The following is a 23,090-nucleotide window of genomic DNA, read 5'->3' on the forward strand; positions in this document are numbered from 1 at the left end:
CCATCGTCATATACGCCATTGTCCCTTTTCAGTGTGGATGTAAAAATTCTGAGTGGGGTCCTGGCAGCCTGATCGCTCGTGCACTTACCCACATTGATACATGCAGACCAGAATGGGTTTATACACCATAGAAGTACCATGTATAATCTTAGGCGCTTAGCTCATGTCTACCACACACTACACATGAGGGATTAATCATGGACTCTTGCACTTCTAGACATCGAACAAGAGTTCAATTTGCTGTATTTGGATTATTTATGGTTGGTGCTGGGGAAAATGGGACACGGCCCACAATACATTGCTTGGGTTAAATTACTCTACCTGGTCCCCGAGGCATGTGTGCGCACGGGTGACATGGTGTCGGGGAAAATTATGCTCCAAAGGGGGACCAGACAGGGCTGTCCCTGTCCCCTCTTATTTGCACTAGCTATGGAGCCCCAGGCCATATTGCTGCATAAGGGTTTGAGATTCTGGGGGATACCAGTTGGGGAAACCACGCATGTCGTGTCCCTATATGCTGACGATGCCCTTGTATACCTTAGACACCCGACTTACTCTGCGCTTTTACTCACACAGGCACAGCAGTATTTTGGGGAAGACTCAGGACTCTTCATGACTGTCCAAAAATCACACATTTACCCAATGGGACTACTAGCAGGAACTCAATTGCAATTGCTTCCGCAGGTCAGTCTCCCATGGTGTGGGGAAGGGGCTAGGTATCTGAGCATCAGGGTGGCTCACACGCAACATACGTTTTTAGATATTAACATAGGCGTTGATACGCTTTTGGAAAACACTGCCCCTCTCCTTGATGGGCTGAGCAGCAGTGGTAATGATGGTCGTCCTCCCCAGATGCTTATATAGCAGGCACCTTCTATGACATCCCTCAGAAATATTTTGTTGAGCTGGATCACCTCATCTTAGAACTACTATGGGCTAACAAACAGAAGAGAGCTGGCCTCTTAACGCTCCAACAAACCTGGGAAGGCGACACAATAGAGATCCCAAACGTAGAACTTTATTATATGGCATTCCACCTTCAACATGCAATTCACTGGTCTGATGAAAATGATAACTGGGTGAAGTCCCTTTTATGGGGCACATATGTGGAATAGTCATTACAGGCCCTGCTCATGAGTGGGATGTGGGTGCCAGAAAGAACGCCATAGATTATTTGACAAGGTGTGGGACTGTGCAGTTACGTCAGTGCTGCACTGTGCTCCTGATCAGTATAGGGAAAGGTGCGGAAGACATTGTGACGCAAAGGGTTAATTAGCTTGAACAGTGTAGATGAGCGTGATGCCTGCTGAAACCCGAACAACGTGGAAAAGTTCACAATGTTTGTTTTTAAGCTTGTTTTTGTTTTCCAACATTCCATAGATAAACTTATTTGCAGCTGCATGTGTAAGAAACAGGATGTGTAGGAGCGAAAGACGGAGGTCGTCTCAACCTTGAGAACGAGAGTACAGGAAAAAGATGGAATGAAAAAAATGGCCAGGGAATGGCAGAGCAGCCAAGAGAAACGTGCTGATAACATAGCTAGAAAATGCTAGAAAGGTATAGAATCCAAGCTTCAGGTTATTTTAAGCACTGAAGTGCGGGTGAGGTGATTGAAGCTCGCAGATGGGGTTGTGAAAGCTGCCACCTCCAGGCCCACAGCGCTGCCTCCCTGTTTTGCTGTTCAGAGAACGTGACGCTCGAAGGGGAGAGAGGTCCAAGAGTGTGGTAGAGGGCTTCCCAGCATTTTGTGGACTTAGTTAAGTTCCACCCAGGGATGAAAGGCCTTTGTTTCTCTGCTCTATTATTATGATTGATTATTATGCTTGCACTGTGTTTATAATCTGAAGTATTCAGCTCATTTATATTTTACTTCCTGAACATCGTAGTGTGAGCTTGCTGCAGTAATTGAAATATGCATTTCGTATACCGTTAATCAAAGCTTATATCTGTCAATGAACTCTTTGCTCATATATATATACATATATATAAATAGATGCTCTTTGTCGTGTGTTTGCATATAAATTGATGCTCTTCATTGCTATTCTCCTTCTATTTCATTGGTGTACCAAATGTATACATTTACCTGAAACTCTCGTAAAGCTAAATTGTGTTCATAATTGGCGTGTAGTCCTTCATTGAGTGTCCTTATTGACATATATCGAACAGATCAGGTGTCAATCAGTCACCTGGATAGGACAGCTCCCTATGTCAGGGATATGCCGATGTGGACCCTTAAACCATCTGCACAAGTCACCATGGTTATGTCAGTACAAAAATGGAAAGATGGTGGTTGTGAGCTCCTGGGTGACCTGTACCTAGGGGAGGAATTCATCATGCACGGAGACGCCATAGACTTTCAGGTTGGGTTCCAATCAATATTTTCAGTATGCAAAAATGGCAGCGACAGAGCAGGATCTCTGGCAGTGCTTCCCTAGGAAACCACTTACTTCACATACATTAACTGCGATGTTAAACATGGTAGGAGGCAGATACTTACTCTCCCATCTTCATAGAGTGTTTAGAGAGGATCTACCTGCAGGCACCCCTAAAGAGGAGAAAATATGGGAGAAAGTGCTAGGTGAAACACTGTCAGCAGGGGAATGGAGAAAAGTACTTGCTGGGGCAAAAGACACGAATTCCAATGCTTGCTTTAAATTAATACAGTATAATCATACTCATTATGTACCTAATTCCCAAGATCCTCCATTTAATATATAAATATGGATCAGACAGTGCCCCTGGTTTAGTGCCCCGGTGGCCGATTTTCTACAATTAGTGTGACGGTGGTCGTTAATAGTGGGTTTTTGAAGTGAAGTGGTTCAAGCCCTTAACCGTGTCACAGGCTCGGAGATACCCATCACACCCTAGGCATTATTGTTGGACCTGTTACCGTCACCAAAGAACAAGAAATCGTAGATTCATAATAATGGGGACCCTACTTGCAAAAAGACGCATAGTCATAAACTGGTTGCATGTAGCCCCACCAAAATACATAGAATGGCTCAGAGATATGGTGAAATGGGCTGTGGCTAAAGAGATGTGATTAAATCATGTCAGAAAAAATGACAAACTGGTGAATGACTTGGCTGCATGGGTGCAGATGCTACAAGTCCTGCATGTATTGTCTGAAGAACTGTCCGTTTTCAGGGGGATGATGAAGTTGTACCAATTACCTCTCCTACCCAAAGTTACGATTATGTCCAGGAATCAGACTAGTCCTAATTAGTGTTGGTAAAACCTGAATGAGATTCTATCATATTAAGTCCAGACCCAGCATCCCATGCTAAGCACTCTCCTTGAGCTCTGTATGTTTGATTATCTCTACTTGATTTTCTGCACTCATCTAATACTGCACCCTGTGTTATTGGAAATGTAATATATTGCCTATGCATTGTGAAAACTAAATCTGTGCAAACAGCATTTTGAGAGGAGTGGTTGTTTCCTTAATTGAGGGGATTTGCACAATTTGTGCTATTGTTGTATCGTTACAATTTGACTGTATTAATGGCTATGTTGAAGACTCAATACCAAATAATATTGAAAAAAAACAATATCAACTCACACATTTAGAATATATCTTTCACAAATGATTTTCTTCGGCATTGCACAAAATGTGATGGAATGTGAAGAGCTGGATGTGGGTGCAGAAGAGTTCACAAGGATAACACACTCTAGCTGAACACATACAGCACCCTTATTAGCATGTCCCTTACATGAACAGTACAAAAGACTGTGTTGGACTTTTTCCCTTATGCACGGTCATCTCCAATCTTTTTGCCTCCTGCCTCCTATTTTTTCTGACCTGTTTTTGTTGGCTTTTGAACTCTGAGCACCTTACCACTGCTAAAAAGTGCTAAAGTGCATATGCTCCCGGTGTAAATTGTACAGTTGATTGGTTTATCCATGATTGGCATATTTGATTTACTGGTAAGTCCCTAGTAAAGTGCACTAGAGGTGCCCAGGGCCTGTAGATCAAATGCTACAAGTGGGCCTGAAGCACTGGTTGTGCCACCCACATAAGTAGCTCTGTAATCATGTCTCAGACCTGTCACTGCAGTGTCTGTGTGTGCAGTTTTAAACTGCCAATTCGATGTGGCAGGCCTGAACCTTCTTTTTTCTCACATGTAAGACAACCCTAAGGTAGGTCCTAGGTAGCCCCATGGGCAGGGTGCAGTGTATGTTTGAGGTAGGGCATATACTGATGTGTTTTATATGTCCTAACAGTGAAATACTGCTAAATTCGTTTTTCACTGTTGCAAGGCCTATCCCTCTCATAGGCTTTAAATATGATTAAAGGGTGGATTCCCTTTCGGAGCAGATAGACATGTGGAGTTTGGGGTCTCTGAGCTCATAATTTAAAAATACATCTTTTAGTAAAGTTGATTTTAAGATTGTGTGTTTGCAAATGCCACTTTTAGAAAGTGAGCATTTTCTTGCTTAAACCATTCTGTGACTCTGTCTGTTTGTGGATTCCCTGTCAGGGTCAGTTTGACAGTTGGGCTGTCTGCACCTCTCTCTAGACAGTGACACAAGGGGAGCTGGGGTGTAGCCTGCATATCCTGATGAGCCATCTGTGCTAGGAGAGAGGGAAGGAGTGGTCACTCACACCTGAAAGGGCTGTGCCTGCCCTCACGCAATGCAGTCTCTAACCCACTGGTGTGTGTCTGGGGCCTGGCCTGGTCAAGGCAGGATTTCGCAAACAACAGAGACTTTCCTTTGAGGTAAGCCTACTTCAAAGGCTAAAATGGGTTTTGAAGGGCACCCAAAACCACAGACTTTAGATCACTTCTGGCAGGAACCTCTGCCTGGAGAAGAGCTGAAGATCTGAAAAGTGCTGCCCTGCCTGTGACTGTGCTTTTTGGAGCTATCATGCAGTTGCTGCTTCTGCCTGGTGAAAGGGGACAAAGACTGGACTTTGTTGTGCATTCCTGCTTGTGAAGAAATCTCCAAGGGCTTGTCCTGAGCTTGCCTCCTGTTGTTGAAGTCTCAGGACCATCAAAGACTTCTCCAGCTAGCACCTGGACTCTCTGCTGGGAATGCTGCCCTGCTAAGTGGTTCCCTATCCAGATCCTGGGGCCTTGGAAGGTGAAGCTGGCAGCCCAAGACTGAAAATCCACGTACAGACCGCAGTGTGGGGAAAATATCCACGCACCTTCTGAGACGTGGCTGAAAAATGATGTGCCGCCGGCTTCACAGCAGAAACCGATTCTCCACTGGCATCACGGCTGGAAAATCGACGCACGTAGATGGAAGAACAACGCGCAACACCTGCTGATGTGGGCTCAGAACGTCGCAACCCACATTGCGCGGTTTTGTTGATACCGTGCGGCAGGATTTTTGACCCAAACCTTGCTGGGCATGGAAAAACTACGCAACGCCTGCCCGGACCCGACTGCTGCCCAGATCGACCCTCATGATCTTGCTTGCGAGTGAGAAATGGACGCACCGCTTACCTTTTTCAATGCACACTCGCCCATGCGTGTTATTTTGACGCTACCCAGGTACTTTTCAATGCTAACAGTGTTTTACCTGTTTACAAAAGGATTTAAGACTCTTTTGTTTTCAAAAATAATATCTTGACTTGTGTCTGTGGGATTTTTGTCGTTTTGGTCTTGTTTTGTTTAGATAAATACTTCCTATTTTTCTAAACATGTGTTGTGTCATTTTGTAGTTTTTTCATTGAGTTACTGTGTGTGTTGGTACAAATACTTTCCACCTAGAACTCTGAAGTTAAGCCTGCCTGCTCGTGCCAAGCTATGAAGTTGGTGAGCGGGGGTTAGCTGACGGTGATTCTCCTTCACCCTGACTAGAGTGAGGGTCCTTGCTTGGACAGGGGGTAACCCGACTGCCAACCAAAGACTCAATTTCTAACAGCCCATTAAAGTACCCTGGCTCACATAGATAGATAGATAGATAGATAGATAGATAGATAGATAGATAGATAGATAGATAGATAGACTCAAAAATATACCTCTTTGTACATATTAATGAATGTATAATTTTACTTTTCTTTAAACCAGTAAAATGGCTTCTGGAAGGCAGCTCTTTTCTTGTATTATTAATGAGGAAGCCAAAACAAAAACAATGCTGGTTCCATGATACAAGTGTCATAAAATAGAAAATTAGAAAAAAGAATTGGGTAACTGAAGAATAAATGTTTTTGCAAGTCTTCTGATGAAGTAGTACATTGTTCAACTAAGTGGTTCTGTTCTCTTCACCACCGCAGATGACTTTAGCACATCGCAAATCAAGCAATCCCACAAATGGAAAAGAGGAATTGATGGCTTGTTGCTACCCTTGAGAATGTTTGGGCAACCATCTCCAACAGGGATGGGATTCTGAAAGCTGGCCCTTCTTTCACTTCACTTCACTTTCACTTTCACCTCTTTCACTTCATTTTATCTGCAGGTAACTTTTTCATACCAAGCATTAAATTGTTTGTGCATCAGTGTGATTCAGAAGCTGTATTTCCCTGGGCTGCCTTTGCTCAGCTTCTTCTCACACAAAGTGCAAGTTACATATTTTGATGATAGGTGTTTTCAATATGTCTAATGGTGAAGAGATTCCATACAATAGACCCTAGCTAGCGGTGGCCTAGAGTCCTCGACTGTGAACATCATTCAGTTCTTCATCTTCTCCTAGATTGTTTCTTCACATTCTTGTCCAGAAGCCAGCCATTGTAAAACAGAAAAGTGTTTGGTTCCCCCAAAAACAAAAGTGCAGCAAAAACTGTACTATCTCTTTTGCTACAGAAATGTTCAATGGCAAAGAGACCAAGGAATTGGTTTAGATAACCAAGAACTACTTGAACATGAAAGAATACAATTTCAGGAATCAATCAAAGTTCTTCAATGGTCCATAAGGATTTGCAACCCCTTAGTAAACCGGCAAGAAGAAACAGTTTGTGAGACCATCATGCCATGGGTTTGCAATATCGGTCATCGCAAATCCAACAAGGCTTAGAAGGAGAAATATGTAAATGTACTACTACATTAGTAACTTTGTACTTAGATACCCCTACTTTCAACCTATTAAAATGTCCTACCAAACAGAACTTTTAACCAAGTTTAAGAGGTTAATAGCACTCACTCCCAGTGCTACAATGTTCAGAAATGAAGCCCTGACTTAGCAATCAGATGACATCCACAAACTCACAAATAAGACTTGTGACTGTGAAATATTGTGCCTATGGTAGGTTTCTCAAAGAACCTCTGAAATCTTGAACACCAAAATAAATGACAGCAGACATTTGACTGGTTACAGATGCAACACTTTCAAAGAATGCAAGACGCAGCCTCTGGAAGAAATAAGCCCATCCTTTGGAGGACCATTTCCACTTTCTATGAACAGACTGAGAGAGGAAAGCTGCTTTTGAGTAGAAAAATACACTGTCTGGGTAGCAAACTAGGCAAAGCCAGGAAGTAGGTGGTACCGGTCAAGGTCAGCCGATTGTTGTAAAACAATAACAAGATGATGTATTAAAATGGCCAAAAAATTTCAAGGAAGAAATAGTGGATTATTCTACATGTAAATCACGTGAGTGGAAATTTTCACATGCTCCAGGAAAGAGAAGAAGGTAAACACAAGAAGAATGACATGCAACTTGTGTGACCAGGTCCTGTAATGATATCATTCTGGAAGGTATTCTTTTGGTGCAACCGGCATGATAAACACCTTCAAGTCATGTATCCCTTCAAGAACTTCAAAGAGGAAGTAGAGAGTCATCAACACTATTGGTAAACATCTGCAACAATGCTTGAGTAAAATACAGCATTGGTTGTCATCTAGTATTCTCAGGTTGAACACTAGATATAAACTAAAATCATGATTGCTGGTCCTGAAAATTCCATTTGGAACCATGACATCTCTCTCTTCGCTAGCCCTGCACTGACAGCTTGAACTCTTCATATTTTTAAAAACAAAATAGGTTTCACACTTGTTCACAATTTAAACTCTGAATACTAGAAGCATATCACTGTACTAATACTTTTTTTGCAGATAATTGTAAACTATAGTTCTGTTAACTGATGGGGTATTAATGGGCACAATATCAAATCTAAAGTGAATATAACGATCCATAATGTAAAATGGTTCAATTGTACCAGAGTAAGCTTAATATTAACATAAAGTAATGATGATGCGCTTTTGTTGACCCTTGTCTAAAATACCTACTTGAGCAGATTAGCTAGCCTTTTTCCTTTATTAATAATAATAATAACTGCCAATAACATGTTTTCAAATTACTTAACACATTTCAGCCAAAGAGCTTCCATTCACAGCAATGAATCAATCTTATTAAAATAAACACAGAAGCATGAAAGAATGATGAAGGAAACAGGACATAAATCTGCAAAAGTAAAAAGAAGAAAGACTGTGGAAAAAAAACTGCAAAGATCAACATCTTGATAATATCTTAGACATTAAAAGCTGAGGGTTGAAAAACAGCACTAGGGCCCTCATTACAACTTTGATGGGCGGCGGAGGCCGCCCGCCAAAGTTGCGCCGCAGGAATACCGCACCGCGGTCTGAAGACCGCGGCCGGCATTCCAAGTTTTCCCCTGGGCTGGCGGGCGGCCGCCGAAAGGCCGCCCGCCAGCCCAGGGGAAAACGACCTTCCCACCATGAAGCCGGCTCGTAATCGAGCCGGCGGAGTGGGAAGGTGCGACGGGTGCTACTGCACCCGTCGCGTATTTCACTGTCTGCTATGCAGACAGTGAAATACAAGCGGGGCCCTCTTACGGGGGCCCCTGCAGTGCCCATGCCATTGGCATGGGCACTGCAGGGGCCCCCAGGGGCCCCGCGACTCCCCCTCCCGCCATCCGGTTCCCGGCGGGAGAACCGCCAGGAACTGGATGGCGGGAGGGGGAGTCGGAATCCCCAAGCCGGCGCAGCAAGCTGCGCCGGCTTGGAGGATTCCTTGGGGGCAGCGGGAAACCAGCGGTAGACCGCCGGTTTCCCTTCTCTGACCGCGGCTAAGCCGCCGCGGTCAGAATGCCCCGCGGGGCACCGCCGGCCTGTCTGCGGTGCCACCGCGTCCCGCGGCCCTGGCGGTTACAAACCGCCAGGGTCGTAATGAGGGCCAAGGTCTTAAACAGTGTGTTATTACTTATGATCAGTTTTTTTGCACAACTGCCATAACCAAAATGTAAGAGGGGTATGGGAAGGAAGCACAGCAAGCCTGTGATTATCATGTATGCACTAGGCTGCTGGAGCATGTTACACCCATATATTATGGTTTTTTTTAGGCCATGCAACTTTCCAAAATCAAATGGGATCCATAATTATAGTGGGCCTTGAAAACTTCACCTGTCATTTATGGTTGACTCACATGGCCTTCATGGGTTTCCCTTCTCCGTTAAAATACAACTGTTTGTTGGCAGCCCGGTAATTAATGAGAATCCCTTTCATCATACTTAGCTGCAGACTCCCCTCAACCAATCTAACAACGTCTTGTGTAATGCTCCTCTAGGTTTCCTTCTTTCCAATTTGTCCAATTTAGAATTAGTTACATTCTTCGTGTCCTCCTCAAGATACTGGACTTTCTTGTTGATGACTGGTGCTATGGAGGACTTCTCTTTAATAGCAGGTTACCTGCTATTTAACTTTGAAATTACTGTTTCTACCTTTCTCTCAGAAATATTTTCCAGATTTTCCACCTAGATCTATTGATTAACTCTCATTTGGCTTTAGAATTAATACAGAAGTTCCTTTCTTGAAAGAGCTAAACGTGGAGCCAAGAATTTGGCTCAGACCATTTGTTTTGGTTGCCTAAGAAGTGCCCTTTTTACATTTCTCAGAAGCTTGTCAGGATATTTTGAATTTCCCAGAACTTCCCATAGCGTAATAATCGTGGCTTTTGGGTCAGCAGTCAGAACTAGCAACTCCCCTAATTTACTATCCCTTTGCGGGAAGCTCTGTATAATATTTCAAGGTTGCATGGTCAGCAGTTTGCTCAACTACCTCAGGTTCAAATACCACTCAAATCTATTTGGGGAAGGCAGCTGCCCTCTAACGGGGTTACTTGATACACATTCACTCAGCTCATAATGAACTTTGTGCCTTTGAGTCCTAGCACGAGTGGGCTGGAAATTACATGAAATTGTTTCTGGGGCACAAGTGCACTCTTGGGGGGGATTATCACTAGGTAAGGTATAGAGAAAGGTTCCTCCCCTTTCTGCTATGCAATTGCAAATACATTTGCTTATAGATGTTTTGCTGTTTTCCAATGCAGCCGAGACTTTAAAGGGGCCAGGCATGAGAGGACTAGGATAAATTATTTGGATGGGTTGCTTGTAGCTGGAACCTGTGTGCATATGATAGGTTTACGTTCTTTGGTCTCTTTTCAAACTTTTCATTGCAAATCACATCAACTCCCCTTTTCACTCCTTCCAACCACGAAGTCCTTTGAATTAATTGTGTTTTGGTTCATAACAAACATTAGGCAACTATATGTTGTGCTGTGGGTTTTTGCACTGTGAGCACACTCGCATATCACATTTTGTAAGTATATCTGGAGGTACTGCCCGACTTCTTTCCTTGCATAACATTGCTTGGCATAGGGTTCTCTTCCAGTCCTAACTAAGTACAAGAAATAATTTTATTTTACTATATTTCAGATTGTTCCTAGTGCTGGAGAATCCAGCCAATTGAGGTTTTGTTTATATATTTAAACTAGGGGCATGCCAAAGAACCCTGACGTTACCAGAATATCATTCAAGGCATTTTTATGGAGTTAGCTCTACCTTCCCCAAAAACCTAAATGCAATTGTACAATGAGCCACAAACAAAGAAGACTAGTTGGGTACTACTAACAATTTCATCAGAGTTTATTTACAGCAGTTTTACACACAGTAGAATGCTAACTGACAACTGAGATTGGTTGGGGTTCTGTATAGTGTCAGAATTATTTCACTTCTACTAAATCTCAGAGGAATCCTTTTGCAAAGGATCAGTGTAGTTGTGCTAGTATGCTGACTTCAGCAATTATTCTTTAAACAGTAAAAGGGAGTATCAAATAATGTATCAAATAGAATGCCATTATTAGACATAGCCATGCTCCCCACAGGGCCCCCCAACCAAACTTGTATGAGGGGGTGTTTTTCCATTCAATTGCTGGGGCCCTTTTTTGACAAAACTGTTCACATTTATTAATTGGCTTCTGCAGTCTCATCTGAGTGTACAAACCTATTTCAACATCTTCAGCAAAAGCTAGAGTGGGATTGTTTCACCATCTAGTTTTGGGAAAAGTACACCTTCAGACCTCGCTCTCTTGTCATATCAATTATATGCATTGCATTTATATGTAGTGTAAAGACACTGGTGTCAGGGCACAATCCTGGCACACCACTGAAAATCTATTAGATGGTTTACCTCCACTGTCATATCTAACTGAGGGCAAAATTACATTTGTGTAGAGTTTTATCACAGTAGTCTGTCGAGAATGTAAAGACTAATCAAAATGAATACATAAGCTACAATTTAACTCTGTTTTTATTTCAAGCTTTTGTGTGTAGCTGTAAATTATTGTACAATATAGATCTATCATTCTGGGGATAATCATGACAATATTTGTGACTCTGCACTGCTTCAGACACCATCATATCTTTAGGACTTTCAATATTATTGTGGCACCAAATGGCGACATATTGTGTCTGAGAAACATTATTTTGATTAGGGCTCTATTTGGGTTCAGAGCTTTGCCTTATAACTGTGCCACCAGGATCAAAAGAATCTTGGTAATGGCATGTGTCAATTCTCCATATTCTACCTGAAGTTCTATATTCTTCAAACTTAACAACACTCTGGGCAAATGTCAGCTTGCCATAATCTAAATCAATACCTGTAGTTTTTTTAGGCCACAGCCCTACCTCAGCTGCACAACGATGTATTATGGTAGGTTGGATCATAACCAATGACACTTGAAAAGTCACAACACTAACCATCTACTGTTATTTGGTTTTCTGGCCTTGGGGCGCCCTAACAAGAACCATGTTCTAGACCATTTAGTAGAAGATGTCTAGACCCTTCTGTTACATAATACTTACTGAAGTTACTGATTTCTCCAGATTGTTCATGTTATGATTCACTACACCTGTTTTTCTTTTACATATCATTATCACTCAAAAGGCTTTAAAAGCGGTTGTTACAATCAGATGCTTGGGATGCTGATGCTTCAGGGACATGGTTTCCTGCAGTAGTATTACATTTTGACAAAGATGCCTGAGCAGTTTTGACTTGGCTACCCTGCATTACAAACAGAGTAACCTTTGCAAAAATGTTGTTAAGTGCAATGTCCAAATGAAGTATCTAAATTATCACTGCATTACCTCAACAGCATAGCAACCTAACTCACTTCAATGGAAAGTCCATCAACCATGACTATGGCAAAGAATACATGTAACAATGAGGTGATCAACCTGCAAGCAAGTGGTCTTGTGAAGTCTCTGTCTGAATCAGTCTCCATGATAAGGTGACCATGAGCCAGTTTGAATAAGGAAACTGTCGAGCCATGGGTGGCTGTTTCAGTTTAATGTTGCCTACAGAAGTGCCACGCACGTCACCAGGGTTCTGTTTAGGACATAGCTGTGATGAAGCCTCCGCGCTGCTAAATATCTGCCAGGCCTATATCATCCCAGCTAGTCCTGTTGCATACTCATACAAAGCCATGTCCAGAAGCTTCTCCTTTAGCACAGTAGCACATCTCCCCTATTGCTTAATGCTCAAAACATTACCTACTCCGGATAAAGGGTTGGGCTCCTGTCATACAACTATATCCAGAGCATGCCAGGACAATTAATCTTGCCTAGCAGGCTTCTCCTCTCATAACACTTGGCTTGATTAAATACTTGGTATGTACCATCCTGCAGGCCACGGACTGGGTCGCAACCTTCATGCACTCTGGGAAAGTAAGACTAACCATGCAAGTTCCTCCGTTCCTCTTAAAAAAGGATTGTAAATGCTGCTATTCACAATTTAGTAGTCTAATCTCTCGGTGTCACACATTGGGTGTCCACCAAGCATGCATTTCAACTGCCTTTCAAAGAACACTCCACAACCTCCCATATAGACATTCCATCCTCACCATTCCACCTGCATCCTGACCCTCCCAGGTTCTGTCAGGTTCCAAGATACAGAACACAACACACCTTTTCCCTTTGGCAACTAATATATCAATACAAAAGAAAACAAAATACACATAAATTATAAAAGCTAACTAAAACATAAGCAACTGAAGCCACAAATATATGTACACATATACAACTTAAACAATTTGTATAAATGAACACAATAATTAATACATTGCACTTCTTATAATGGGTACAAGAAATGTAATACTTAACATACTCTGCAAATTTTACAGGACAAAGTTTGGTCCATGAACTTTTCCGTAACCTTTTTTCAACTCTATTGGTACGCAATACATTTCTAGGAGCTTTTTGAAATTCACTTGGATTTTGACATTCACTTGGAATGACACTACCATCACAAATCGGCACATCCAAAAAACATTATTGTCATCCACAATCATAGGAAGCTGTTCAATGCCCTCTGATGCAACACACAAAGGACTTCTACACACATAACCCTGCTCATTTTCCAAAACATTCTTCCTTGAACTTTCACGGCTTTATGATATACTTGCACCACTTTGATGGGATTGGACCATTTAAGTAATTGCTTTTCTGATATGAACCCAGTCAACCAGACACATTTTTCCAGCAGAAAAATTGTCCCTGTTCTTATTCATACATTTCTTCATTTTTTCCTGATACTTTTCTACATGCATTCTGATTTTCTTTTAATCACTGCACACCTCTGACTCTTTGCTACATTCCTTCAACCACCACAGAGCCAACTTGGATCCTAGCTTCCTCCCACGTAATAATTCAAATGACAAACACCCTGAACAGAATTTGGCACAGTATGAAATGACAATAGTGAGGCCTGCAAAGCTTTCTTGCAAAGCAAACCTCCTTTACTAGCCAACTGAATGCATTCCCTAACAAACTGGTTAAATCTCTCAGCCTGACCATTCGACTGAGGATAATAGTTGACAGTTCTTTTTTGTTTCACCGCTGACCTTGATAAATAATATTCAAAAACCTTAGTGACAAATTGGGGTCCATTGTCAGAAACCATTTCCTCTGGTAGCCTTTCCCTGCAAAAAAAAATATATATATCCTCCAAAAACTCAATGATGGCCTCTGAAGTCATGTTCTCAGACATCTTAACTTCAGGCCATTTCACAAAATAGTCAACTAGAACAACTGCAAAAGCTTCTTTCTTGGGAACCATACAAAAAGGACCCAAAATGTCCACACCCAATTTTCTCCAAGGTTCTGAGACAAATTCAATGGGAGAAGATTCAGTAACACATGGTCACTGTTGGAACACAATCTGCACCCTTTCACCAAATCTTCCACAATACCATTGACACCGGGCCACCAGTAAAATTCTTGAATATGGCTTTTGGTGGCAGACATACGAATATGTTCTTCTTACCCCACCTGAACAATCCTCTTTCTTAACCCTAATGGTGATGCAACTTTATTACCACGTAACAAGCAGAATCCATCATGCATAAAAGCATTCCTTACTTTAAAAAACATTGCACTTTCTCCACTCAACTTCCATTCATCTGACCAAGCTCTTTCATGTATTTATACACCAGAGTCATTTCAACATCCACTCCTAGCTGATTCTCCCAGATTTCCTTTCAAATCAATCCAAATGTGTTACTTGAGTGATCCCAACTATATATGTTCTCCATGGTATATGCCACTTCACAACATCCTCAACCTCATTATCACTATCAGCTGATTTCACATTTAATGGTAACCATGACAATAAATCAGCATGAACATTCAACCTCCCTGGTACATATTGAATTCTAAATGTATAAGATAGCAACTTTACAGCCAATCTAGCTATCAAACATCTGCCCCATCCTGAAGATATAACACAAATTAGTGGTTTGTGATCAGTTCTTATCACAAACCATATTTCCCATAGAAACTGCCTAAAATGGTCTGCTGACCATCTGCATACCAGTAACTCCTTTTCTATCACAGAACAGTTTCTTTCAGATCCCCTCAACGGATCAAAAGCATATGACACAATATACACTACAAAGTTCTCTTTCTGTAACAGCAGGCCCCAAACCATAATTGCTGACAATCACAGCAACTACACATTCCTTATCAAGATTAAATGCCTTAAGAAAAGGTCCACTGGCCGGCTCTTTTTTAGATCGATAAAAGCATTGTCCTGTTCAACCCCCCATAAAAACTAAGGGCCTGATTCTAACTTTGGAGGACGGTGTTAAACCATCCCAAAAGTGGCGGATATACCACCTACCGTATTACGAGTCCATTATATCCTATGGAACTCGTAATAGGTAGGTGGTATATCCGCCACTTTTGGGACGGTTTAACACCGTCCTCCAAAGTTAGAATCAGGCCCTATGTTTTTTTCCTAACAACTTATGTAAACATTCAACATTGGCAGCATAATTGTTATGGGCTTACAACCATGACCACTTCACGACCATGACGTTCACTCATTCGTGGACTTGCCTTTCAAAGTCCTTTGTTATCATTGGTAATTGCTTTATGTTTGGCCCTCCTTGGGGCAGTTTTGTTACTGCCTAGCAGGCTGCCCCTGCTAAATGGATGATTGTACGATTGCTGATATTTTTGACTGCGAGCAAACTTCTCTTTCCTTTTATGTCTCTTCTTCGTACTCACGCTCATGGCGCCTTGAAGCATCTCACTTATATCAACTATTTTACTTTCCATTTCAATTTATGTGGCAAGAAAAATCCTGTTAGGAATTTACAATGCCAATAGCTGTAACTCGAGCAAATGCGAGACCCACTGCATTGCAAATGCCTGTTAGATAAAAATGACCAAGATATTCCACTTCCTAACATTTCAATTTACACTTGGATTCCTTCAAAGTTAGACTCTTCTGACGCAGACTTTGAAGAACCCCTTTTAAATATAATACACTTTTTTCCTCATTCTTTCCACACACCAAAATATAATTTTGAAATGCTATGTCTCCAGGAATACCTTCTTATGTTTCCTTCATCAATCGCTACATTAGCCAACCCAAAAGGCAGTCTTCAAAACTGAAACATGCCTTCCCGTGTGACAAATGCCTCAGATGGTGTGAGGCTTATTGTAAATCAATATGATTATAAGCACTGGCAAGGTGCAAGGTGGAGAAAACTGTTGCCCATGCAAGTGTGAAAATCAAATCATGCAAATTAGGTAACGGATATCTGTCAATCCATATTTTGTTGTTCAAACTTGTAAGGTCCACATATAATCAGAGATCTCTTAAACACTTGAAGGCAATATCCACTGGTGAAACCCATGGTGATGACTCTATTGGTTGGATCACTCCCTTTTTGCATAAATCCTGCAACATTTTTTCAAGTTGCATGTAAGGGGAATATTACAAACTTCATGTCTAACTGGTACTGAATTTCCTGTAAAAAAATCTTGTGTTTAAACCCTACACATTTTCCCAGTCTGTCACAGAAAACCTCAGGGAATGTAATTTATACCTATTTTATGTCTTACATTTTCCACCATGTAAACCAGTGGAACCGCATTAGGGTCTAATTTCATATGCCATTCTTGGTGATGAAGCCATCCCAAAGTTAAATTTTCCCACGGGTCTTCCTTTCCTTAAAATAAATATTTGCCCAGATATAACCAAATAGATCAATCCTGTGGCCAGTGTAACCACCAGGAAGCACATCCAGTTCTGATAACTTCTCATTCTGCCAATCCAATCCCATAAAGACTTACTGATGATGCTATACCAGGCACGAGAATCTACCATTACTTCTACACTTTTCCCATTTATGTCAGCCGTACACTTTGGAAAGCCACTTACTCCTCCATCCTGAACACATAATTTTGCATTGAGATTTAACTCTTTGTTATCTTTCTCATTGACTACACAGCTGATACTAGTATCAAGTTTGCTTTTACATATGGTTCCAAAATGCTCACTTTTTCTACAGTGGTTGCAAGTCTTGCCAATTGCAGGACATCCTTTAAAATTTCCCAGGTAAAAATTACTGCTACATCTGTAGTAACTTGTTGGCATTTTCTTTAATGGAAATATTTTTTTCCTTGTCATTTTTCATAGTATTGACACTTGTACAAGACTCAGGTTTCTTCCAATCACCACTACCATTATCATTACATCCTCTGATTTCTTCCACAAACTTTTCAGACTGCTCAATGCTTTTAGCAATACTAACAATATCATTCAACGTCATGTCAGTTCCCACACATAACTTTTCTTGCACCTTCTTACTCTTCATTTTCATCATGACCTGATCGCTGAAAACGTAGTAATATTTAATGGTCTCAAACTCACATGATGAGGCTAAAACTCTAAGTGCAGATACTCATCCTTCTATACTTTCTTCTTGTTTGTGTGCTCTATGTTGGCCAAATGGTTTACATCATAGTCAAATACATCTGAAACACCAGTGTTTCCCACAGGCGGTAAGATTTTTAATTCTTTTAGACCTATGCCATCAAAGGTATGCTTTAATAAAGCTAGTTTCCTTTGTGGAGTACATTCCCCTTCATTCAAGACATCAATATAAGCCAAGAATATTGGAAACCATAGTTCCCAGTCCATTGGAGGATCACCCTTAGAAGGTAAAAATAAAGGCGGAGAAGCATGTTAGACATATTTGAGTATGAGAAAAAAAATCAATACTAATAGGAATACAAAGCAAGCATTTAATATCACCCAAAATAATGGTAATGGACCCCACTCACTCAGCATATATGGGCCTGTAAAAATAAAGTGAATAAAATAATAGTTCCACCAAAATGGAAATATTCAGCAAAGTACAGTAAATAATGCAACAGTTCTACAAAATGTGAATTACTTAGCACATAACAAAAGTGAGCATATCACCAAGACACACTCTTCAGTTTAGTACTTCAATGGTGAGCGTATCACCGTGAACTGTTTTTCCCTTTATGTATCAATCTACAAGTGTGCACATCACCATAGATATGCCTTCATGTAGTGAGCAGAATTTGTAACTTTAGAACTCAAGCAATTATTTAAATGGTTAGCGTATCACTGTAGATATGCTCTGAAAAGGTGAGCATATCACAGTGCAACCTCTTGTGAACGCTTGCAACTTCCGTGGTGAGTATATCATTAAGATGGCCACCACTGGAGTGTGTTCAAACTGTGCATGTGCAGACCACATGAAAAGCAGTGCATGAAAAATCAGCAGGGGTAGGCTCAGTGCTTGAGAAGGCACATGTGCTGAGTCTCCCGGAACGTCATGGTGAGACTCGGTAAGTCTTGAGCCAATCTTGTGCCAAAGGAAGCACACGAGCTGTGTCTCAAGCAGTCACTCGAGGAGGCACACACTCTGTATAGATACAATCTCGCCCAAACACAAATATAGTTTCTTTGCAACTCCACTAACCTCTGCATAATTTTTCATGGTCCTGCCCATGATCACACTCCCATAATTGGCAGAGGAAAGATAGTTGTCCCTAAGGAAGAAGTTGTGTGAAACCTCACTAAGATTCGATCTAGTGGTCACCGCAGAACTTAGTGGACACTTCTGTAGACCCCATGGCTGCTCCTGCTCCCAGTTGTTGCCAAAATATTGGAAAGAAGGTACTCCAGCACGAAGGTTCACAGTGAGTTTATTTCATAAATTACAGGAGCAACTATAACTACTGCCAGCAACGGATGGCTCAAAATGATTCCAACTGCCTTTCATTGAGCACTCTGTAACTTTCCATATAGACATTTCACCCGCATGCTGGCCAAGAACACAATAGGACACTCAAGCTTTGAGAACTAAAATTGATTCTGAAAAACAGCAACTCAAAATGTAATCTCGCTTGAGGCTGCCTGAAACGTAAACTTTGGAATGCATTACAGGTTGAGGATTTGAGAGCATCTTAAGGTAACCTCAGTGGTTAGGCTTTCATGCATTTTGTGGAGCACTCTGGTCTAGGCCCACCAGGGTACTACATATCACACACCCTAGAGTAAAACTTTGTGGGCATTTTGTGGGTATTGGTATGCCTAAAAGCAGTATTGGTTACCTCAAGCACGGGCGGGTTATCCTTCAAGAGCAGAAATCATTAATTGTCCTAGTAAATCTTCCCATAAAAACAGATATCCATAAGTGTAGGCTTGTTTTAAAAGTGGTAATACTGTGCCTTACTTAAAAGCACAAAATACTGAAGCACTTTGGGAAACACATGTCCTCCTTTAGCTTAATAGAAGATACTCTATGTGCAAAGTAAGGTTCACTAAAAAGGGTTATTAAAGCTGCCTAAGGTTGTTTGCACAATATATCTCTTAGGGAGAACATTTTATGTAAAATGACCAGTCTTACAAAACAAGTCAGAGTGCGAAACTCATCTTAACAGCTGTGCCTTCAAGAAATCTTGCGAATTTAAGTCACTTGCCATGATAAAATGTGTTTTGTCTTCTTCAAAAAGGACACGTGTAGGCTTTCAATGACTTCAAAAGAAGGATTTAATTAATGAGAACTGTACAGTGCCCTCAAATATGCAACTTCGTTTTTCAGAGTTAAAGTGCATTACTTTGGGTTCATCAACACTATGCTAAGAGGAAGGGGAAGAAATGGGAACCCAAGGCCTCTACAGACTCCCTTGCACAAAACGAATTCAGATCAGAATTTGAGAAAACTTAGCACAGTCAGAATCTGTTTAGCATTTCTAGCAAAAATACTAAACAGAGAGTTAATGGTAAGACTTACGGATGTAGACAGAAAATGGGTAACACATGCACATACCAGACATTAATAATGAGTGCGGAGGGTGGAGGCAAAGTATAAATCAATGCTTTACAAAAGATAACAGATTCCATCATTTCCAATGTGACACACGGTATACTGACCCCGTAGGTCATGCCAAGGAAAGGTGTGGGGGAGGGCAGCACAGTTTTCAAGGTTGATAAAGTGAACCTTGATGATACCACTGAAAGTGGGGAAATGGGAATAGAGAAGGATGGATCCATAATTCAGAGATCAAGACATTGCAGTCGTGGGATAACAGTAGACTGAGATGCGTAAGCTTGGATGGGAGAAAGGGAGATTTGGGGACATATCAGACACTGAAAATGACAGACAGTAGTGTTCATAGCAAGACTTCTCACAAGAGGTTGTGGAAGGAGGCATAAAGCATAGCTATAATTAATTAAAATAATTCATAATACGAGAAATGTAGATATTACAAATAATTTAGATTAAAAAAAATGTATCGTAGCTGAATAAAAATGTTACTGTGAAAATTAAACCAAACGTCCAACATGTATGTTAGATTGTATGTTAATATTTGAGAAAAACAAATATGTTAGATCTTATGTTAGTATTTAAGAAAAATAAAAGCCCAATAACCAAGTTCCATATATTGGACATTGACATTTAACAATGTATTAGTCAGTCTCATTGCTGCCTGTTGAGAGGAGGCCAGAAGTGCCATGATACCAATATCAGCAAAAAGTGATGTTTCAAATTTCGACCCAGGCTTGAGGTTTTTGATCAGACTTGACTAATATTGGTGTGAAATGATTTATTGGTGAATTCCTAAAAATAGAAATCTATTGGAAGCCATTTTCCTGAGGCCCACTGGAAAAAAGTCATATACAAGTCACGTAATCCTTTATATCTCTTACCTGGTCAGCTCATTATCTATCCCCCATACCCTCATCTTGCTGACTATATGTTATCCCCTATGTGCGGTAGGTACTGCAAAAAGTATCAACGACATAAGGCAACTAAACATTTTGAGGATTTAAGCTAAACATTGGTGAGATAACAAAAGTTTATTTTCAAATGTTGGCACATTAAAAGCCTGCTTTACTTTGTCAGACAGTGTTAAGCCAATAAAACACGAGCATCATCTTTTATCTTCATCGTAGTGTACACACAGTTCCCAGAACTTGTACAACACACCACAGTAGCAAGTGTATTACTTAAAATTGTGCTCAGAAGGCTAACATGTTCTTACTTTAAATCAGTGATGGCCTCCTCTGTATTTGCTCTTACTTTCTTTAATACATGTTTAGAACTTTTCAATTCCAAAATTCCATGATGAAGTTTCTCGGTACACTTAATGGTCTGGTCCAGTTCATTAAAAACTTCTGAATATTTGCCCTGGAACAAATAAACACCACTAGTTAGCAAGAAAGGTCTCAACCTGGCCCACGATACAGACATAGGGCTGGATTCACAAACAAAGTCGGAAATCAGCACTAGAGGTTTATACATACGAGCCTCATGTACAAATACACATCTTTTATTTTTTTTCTCCAAGGGAAAAACATATTTCCCATGGAGAAATCCCTCTGCCTAGTCCAATCCTGTGCTGGAGTAAGGGCCAGATGTACAAAAGAATAGCGACGTGCGAAACGGTCGCAAAGTGGTTTGCGAATGGAAAAATGGCCTTTCACCATATGCAAGAGCCATCTACTAACCAAAAATAGCGATGCAACCAGTTTGTGAGTCGGTATTTTTTGTGAACAGAAATAGTGATTCGGAAATAGGAAATCCCAAAATAGCGACTCGCAAACAGGATGTTTGAGGCAGTCACAAATAGCTATTAGTCACAATTTGACCCATTTCCACATGCAATTTACCACCAACTCAAACCATGTGGTAACTGGGTGAAAACTGTATAAGCAGTCTGAGAATGCATCACAGCTGTCCACAATGGCTGCCCTGGACGTAATAGCAAGGAGGATTCACAACATAGGAGGAGGCCAAGACAAGAGAGGATATTCAGTCAGGCTGACCATTTCTGACCAGAGAAAGAGATATATGACAAATACAGACTAAGTAGCAATGCCATTTTAAAGTTAATTGCCCTTTTAAAGCCACACCTTGAAAGCAGTAGTCTGTGCAGCAATTTCATCCCCACCCATGTCCAGGTTTTTGCTTTTTATACCTATTAGCCACTGTCAGTTACCCAGATGTGGCAGCTGTTGTAGGTGGTGTGTTGCAAAGTGTGATTTTGTGTTTCATCCACTCATTCCTCAATGCCATGCTTCTCAACATCCACCGACACACATACATGTCCCAAAATGAAGAAGAAATGCTTGTTACCAAATTGCAATTTTACAGGATTATACATTTTCCCCAGGTCACAGGGCGAATTGATGGGATACATGTGCCCATATGGTCTCCATCCCATGTTGAATACCTTTTTCAGGAACAGGAAAAATATGCATTACCTTAATATACAAGTGAATTGCAAGTCCCACAACATAATAACTAACATTGTTTACCATATCCAGGGAGCACTCATGACTCCTTCATGTTTTGGCGTAGCAGAATTTACAGACGAATGCAAAGTGGGGAGTTTGATGATATATACTTATTGGGTACTAGCAATATACAAAATTCCACCTGACCTGTATGTCTTCTATAATGGCTATAATTGCTCAGGGCCTGACCAAGAAGAACAAGTTACTTACTTCCGGTAACAAATTATCTGGTAGAGACTCTATCTAGCTGCAGATTCCTCTCCTTAGAATTCCCTGGTGTCAGCTTCAAATCTGGAATTTTCCTGCTGAGCAGCACCCTGCATGCGCCATCGGGTGGCGTCGCTCAGATCCGCATGTGTAGTCCAGCTGCACGTGGCATTGTCAGTGCCGTTGGAGCCATCTGTGACATCTCGGTCTTCTATTTAGGCACCACCCAGGCGCACATACGTCTGTTCTTTTCCACAACTTCCCATGCCAGAAGCACAGAGTCATGGAAGAACCAACAATTATTTACTTTTTTTTATTGTTTGAGTAAAAGGACATGCCCCTGAGAAAGGGCAAAAATATGAAAAACATAATGTATATATTCACATAGTGGGGAGGGAGGCTTGGGTGGGTGTAAGGAATCTGCAGCTAGATAGAGTCTCTACCAGATAATTTGATACCGAAGGTAAGTAACTTGTTAATCTGATAGAGACTTCTAGCTGCAGATTCCTTACCTTGGAATAGGTACCCAAGCTATAACTCCTGGTGGTGGGCTGCGAAAACATACCTCACACAAG

General features: G+C 41.1%; 1 protein-coding gene across 1 annotated transcript in view; it reads right to left on the reverse strand.

Moving 5' to 3' along the window:
* CCDC178 (coiled-coil domain containing 178) overlaps positions 1-23,090 on the reverse strand; it is a 1,079,202-nt gene that overhangs the window by 590,075 nt on the left and 466,037 nt on the right. The window contains exon 17 of the mRNA XM_069220096.1: positions 21,054-21,199. Within this exon, the coding sequence (XP_069076197.1) occupies positions 21,054-21,199 (146 nt within the window). The remainder of the gene's footprint in view (positions 1-21,053; positions 21,200-23,090) is intronic.

Source organism: Pleurodeles waltl, chromosome 2_2 (genome assembly GCF_031143425.1).
Source record: "Pleurodeles waltl isolate 20211129_DDA chromosome 2_2, aPleWal1.hap1.20221129, whole genome shotgun sequence".
Taxonomy (NCBI): Eukaryota; Metazoa; Chordata; class Amphibia; order Caudata; family Salamandridae; genus Pleurodeles; species Pleurodeles waltl.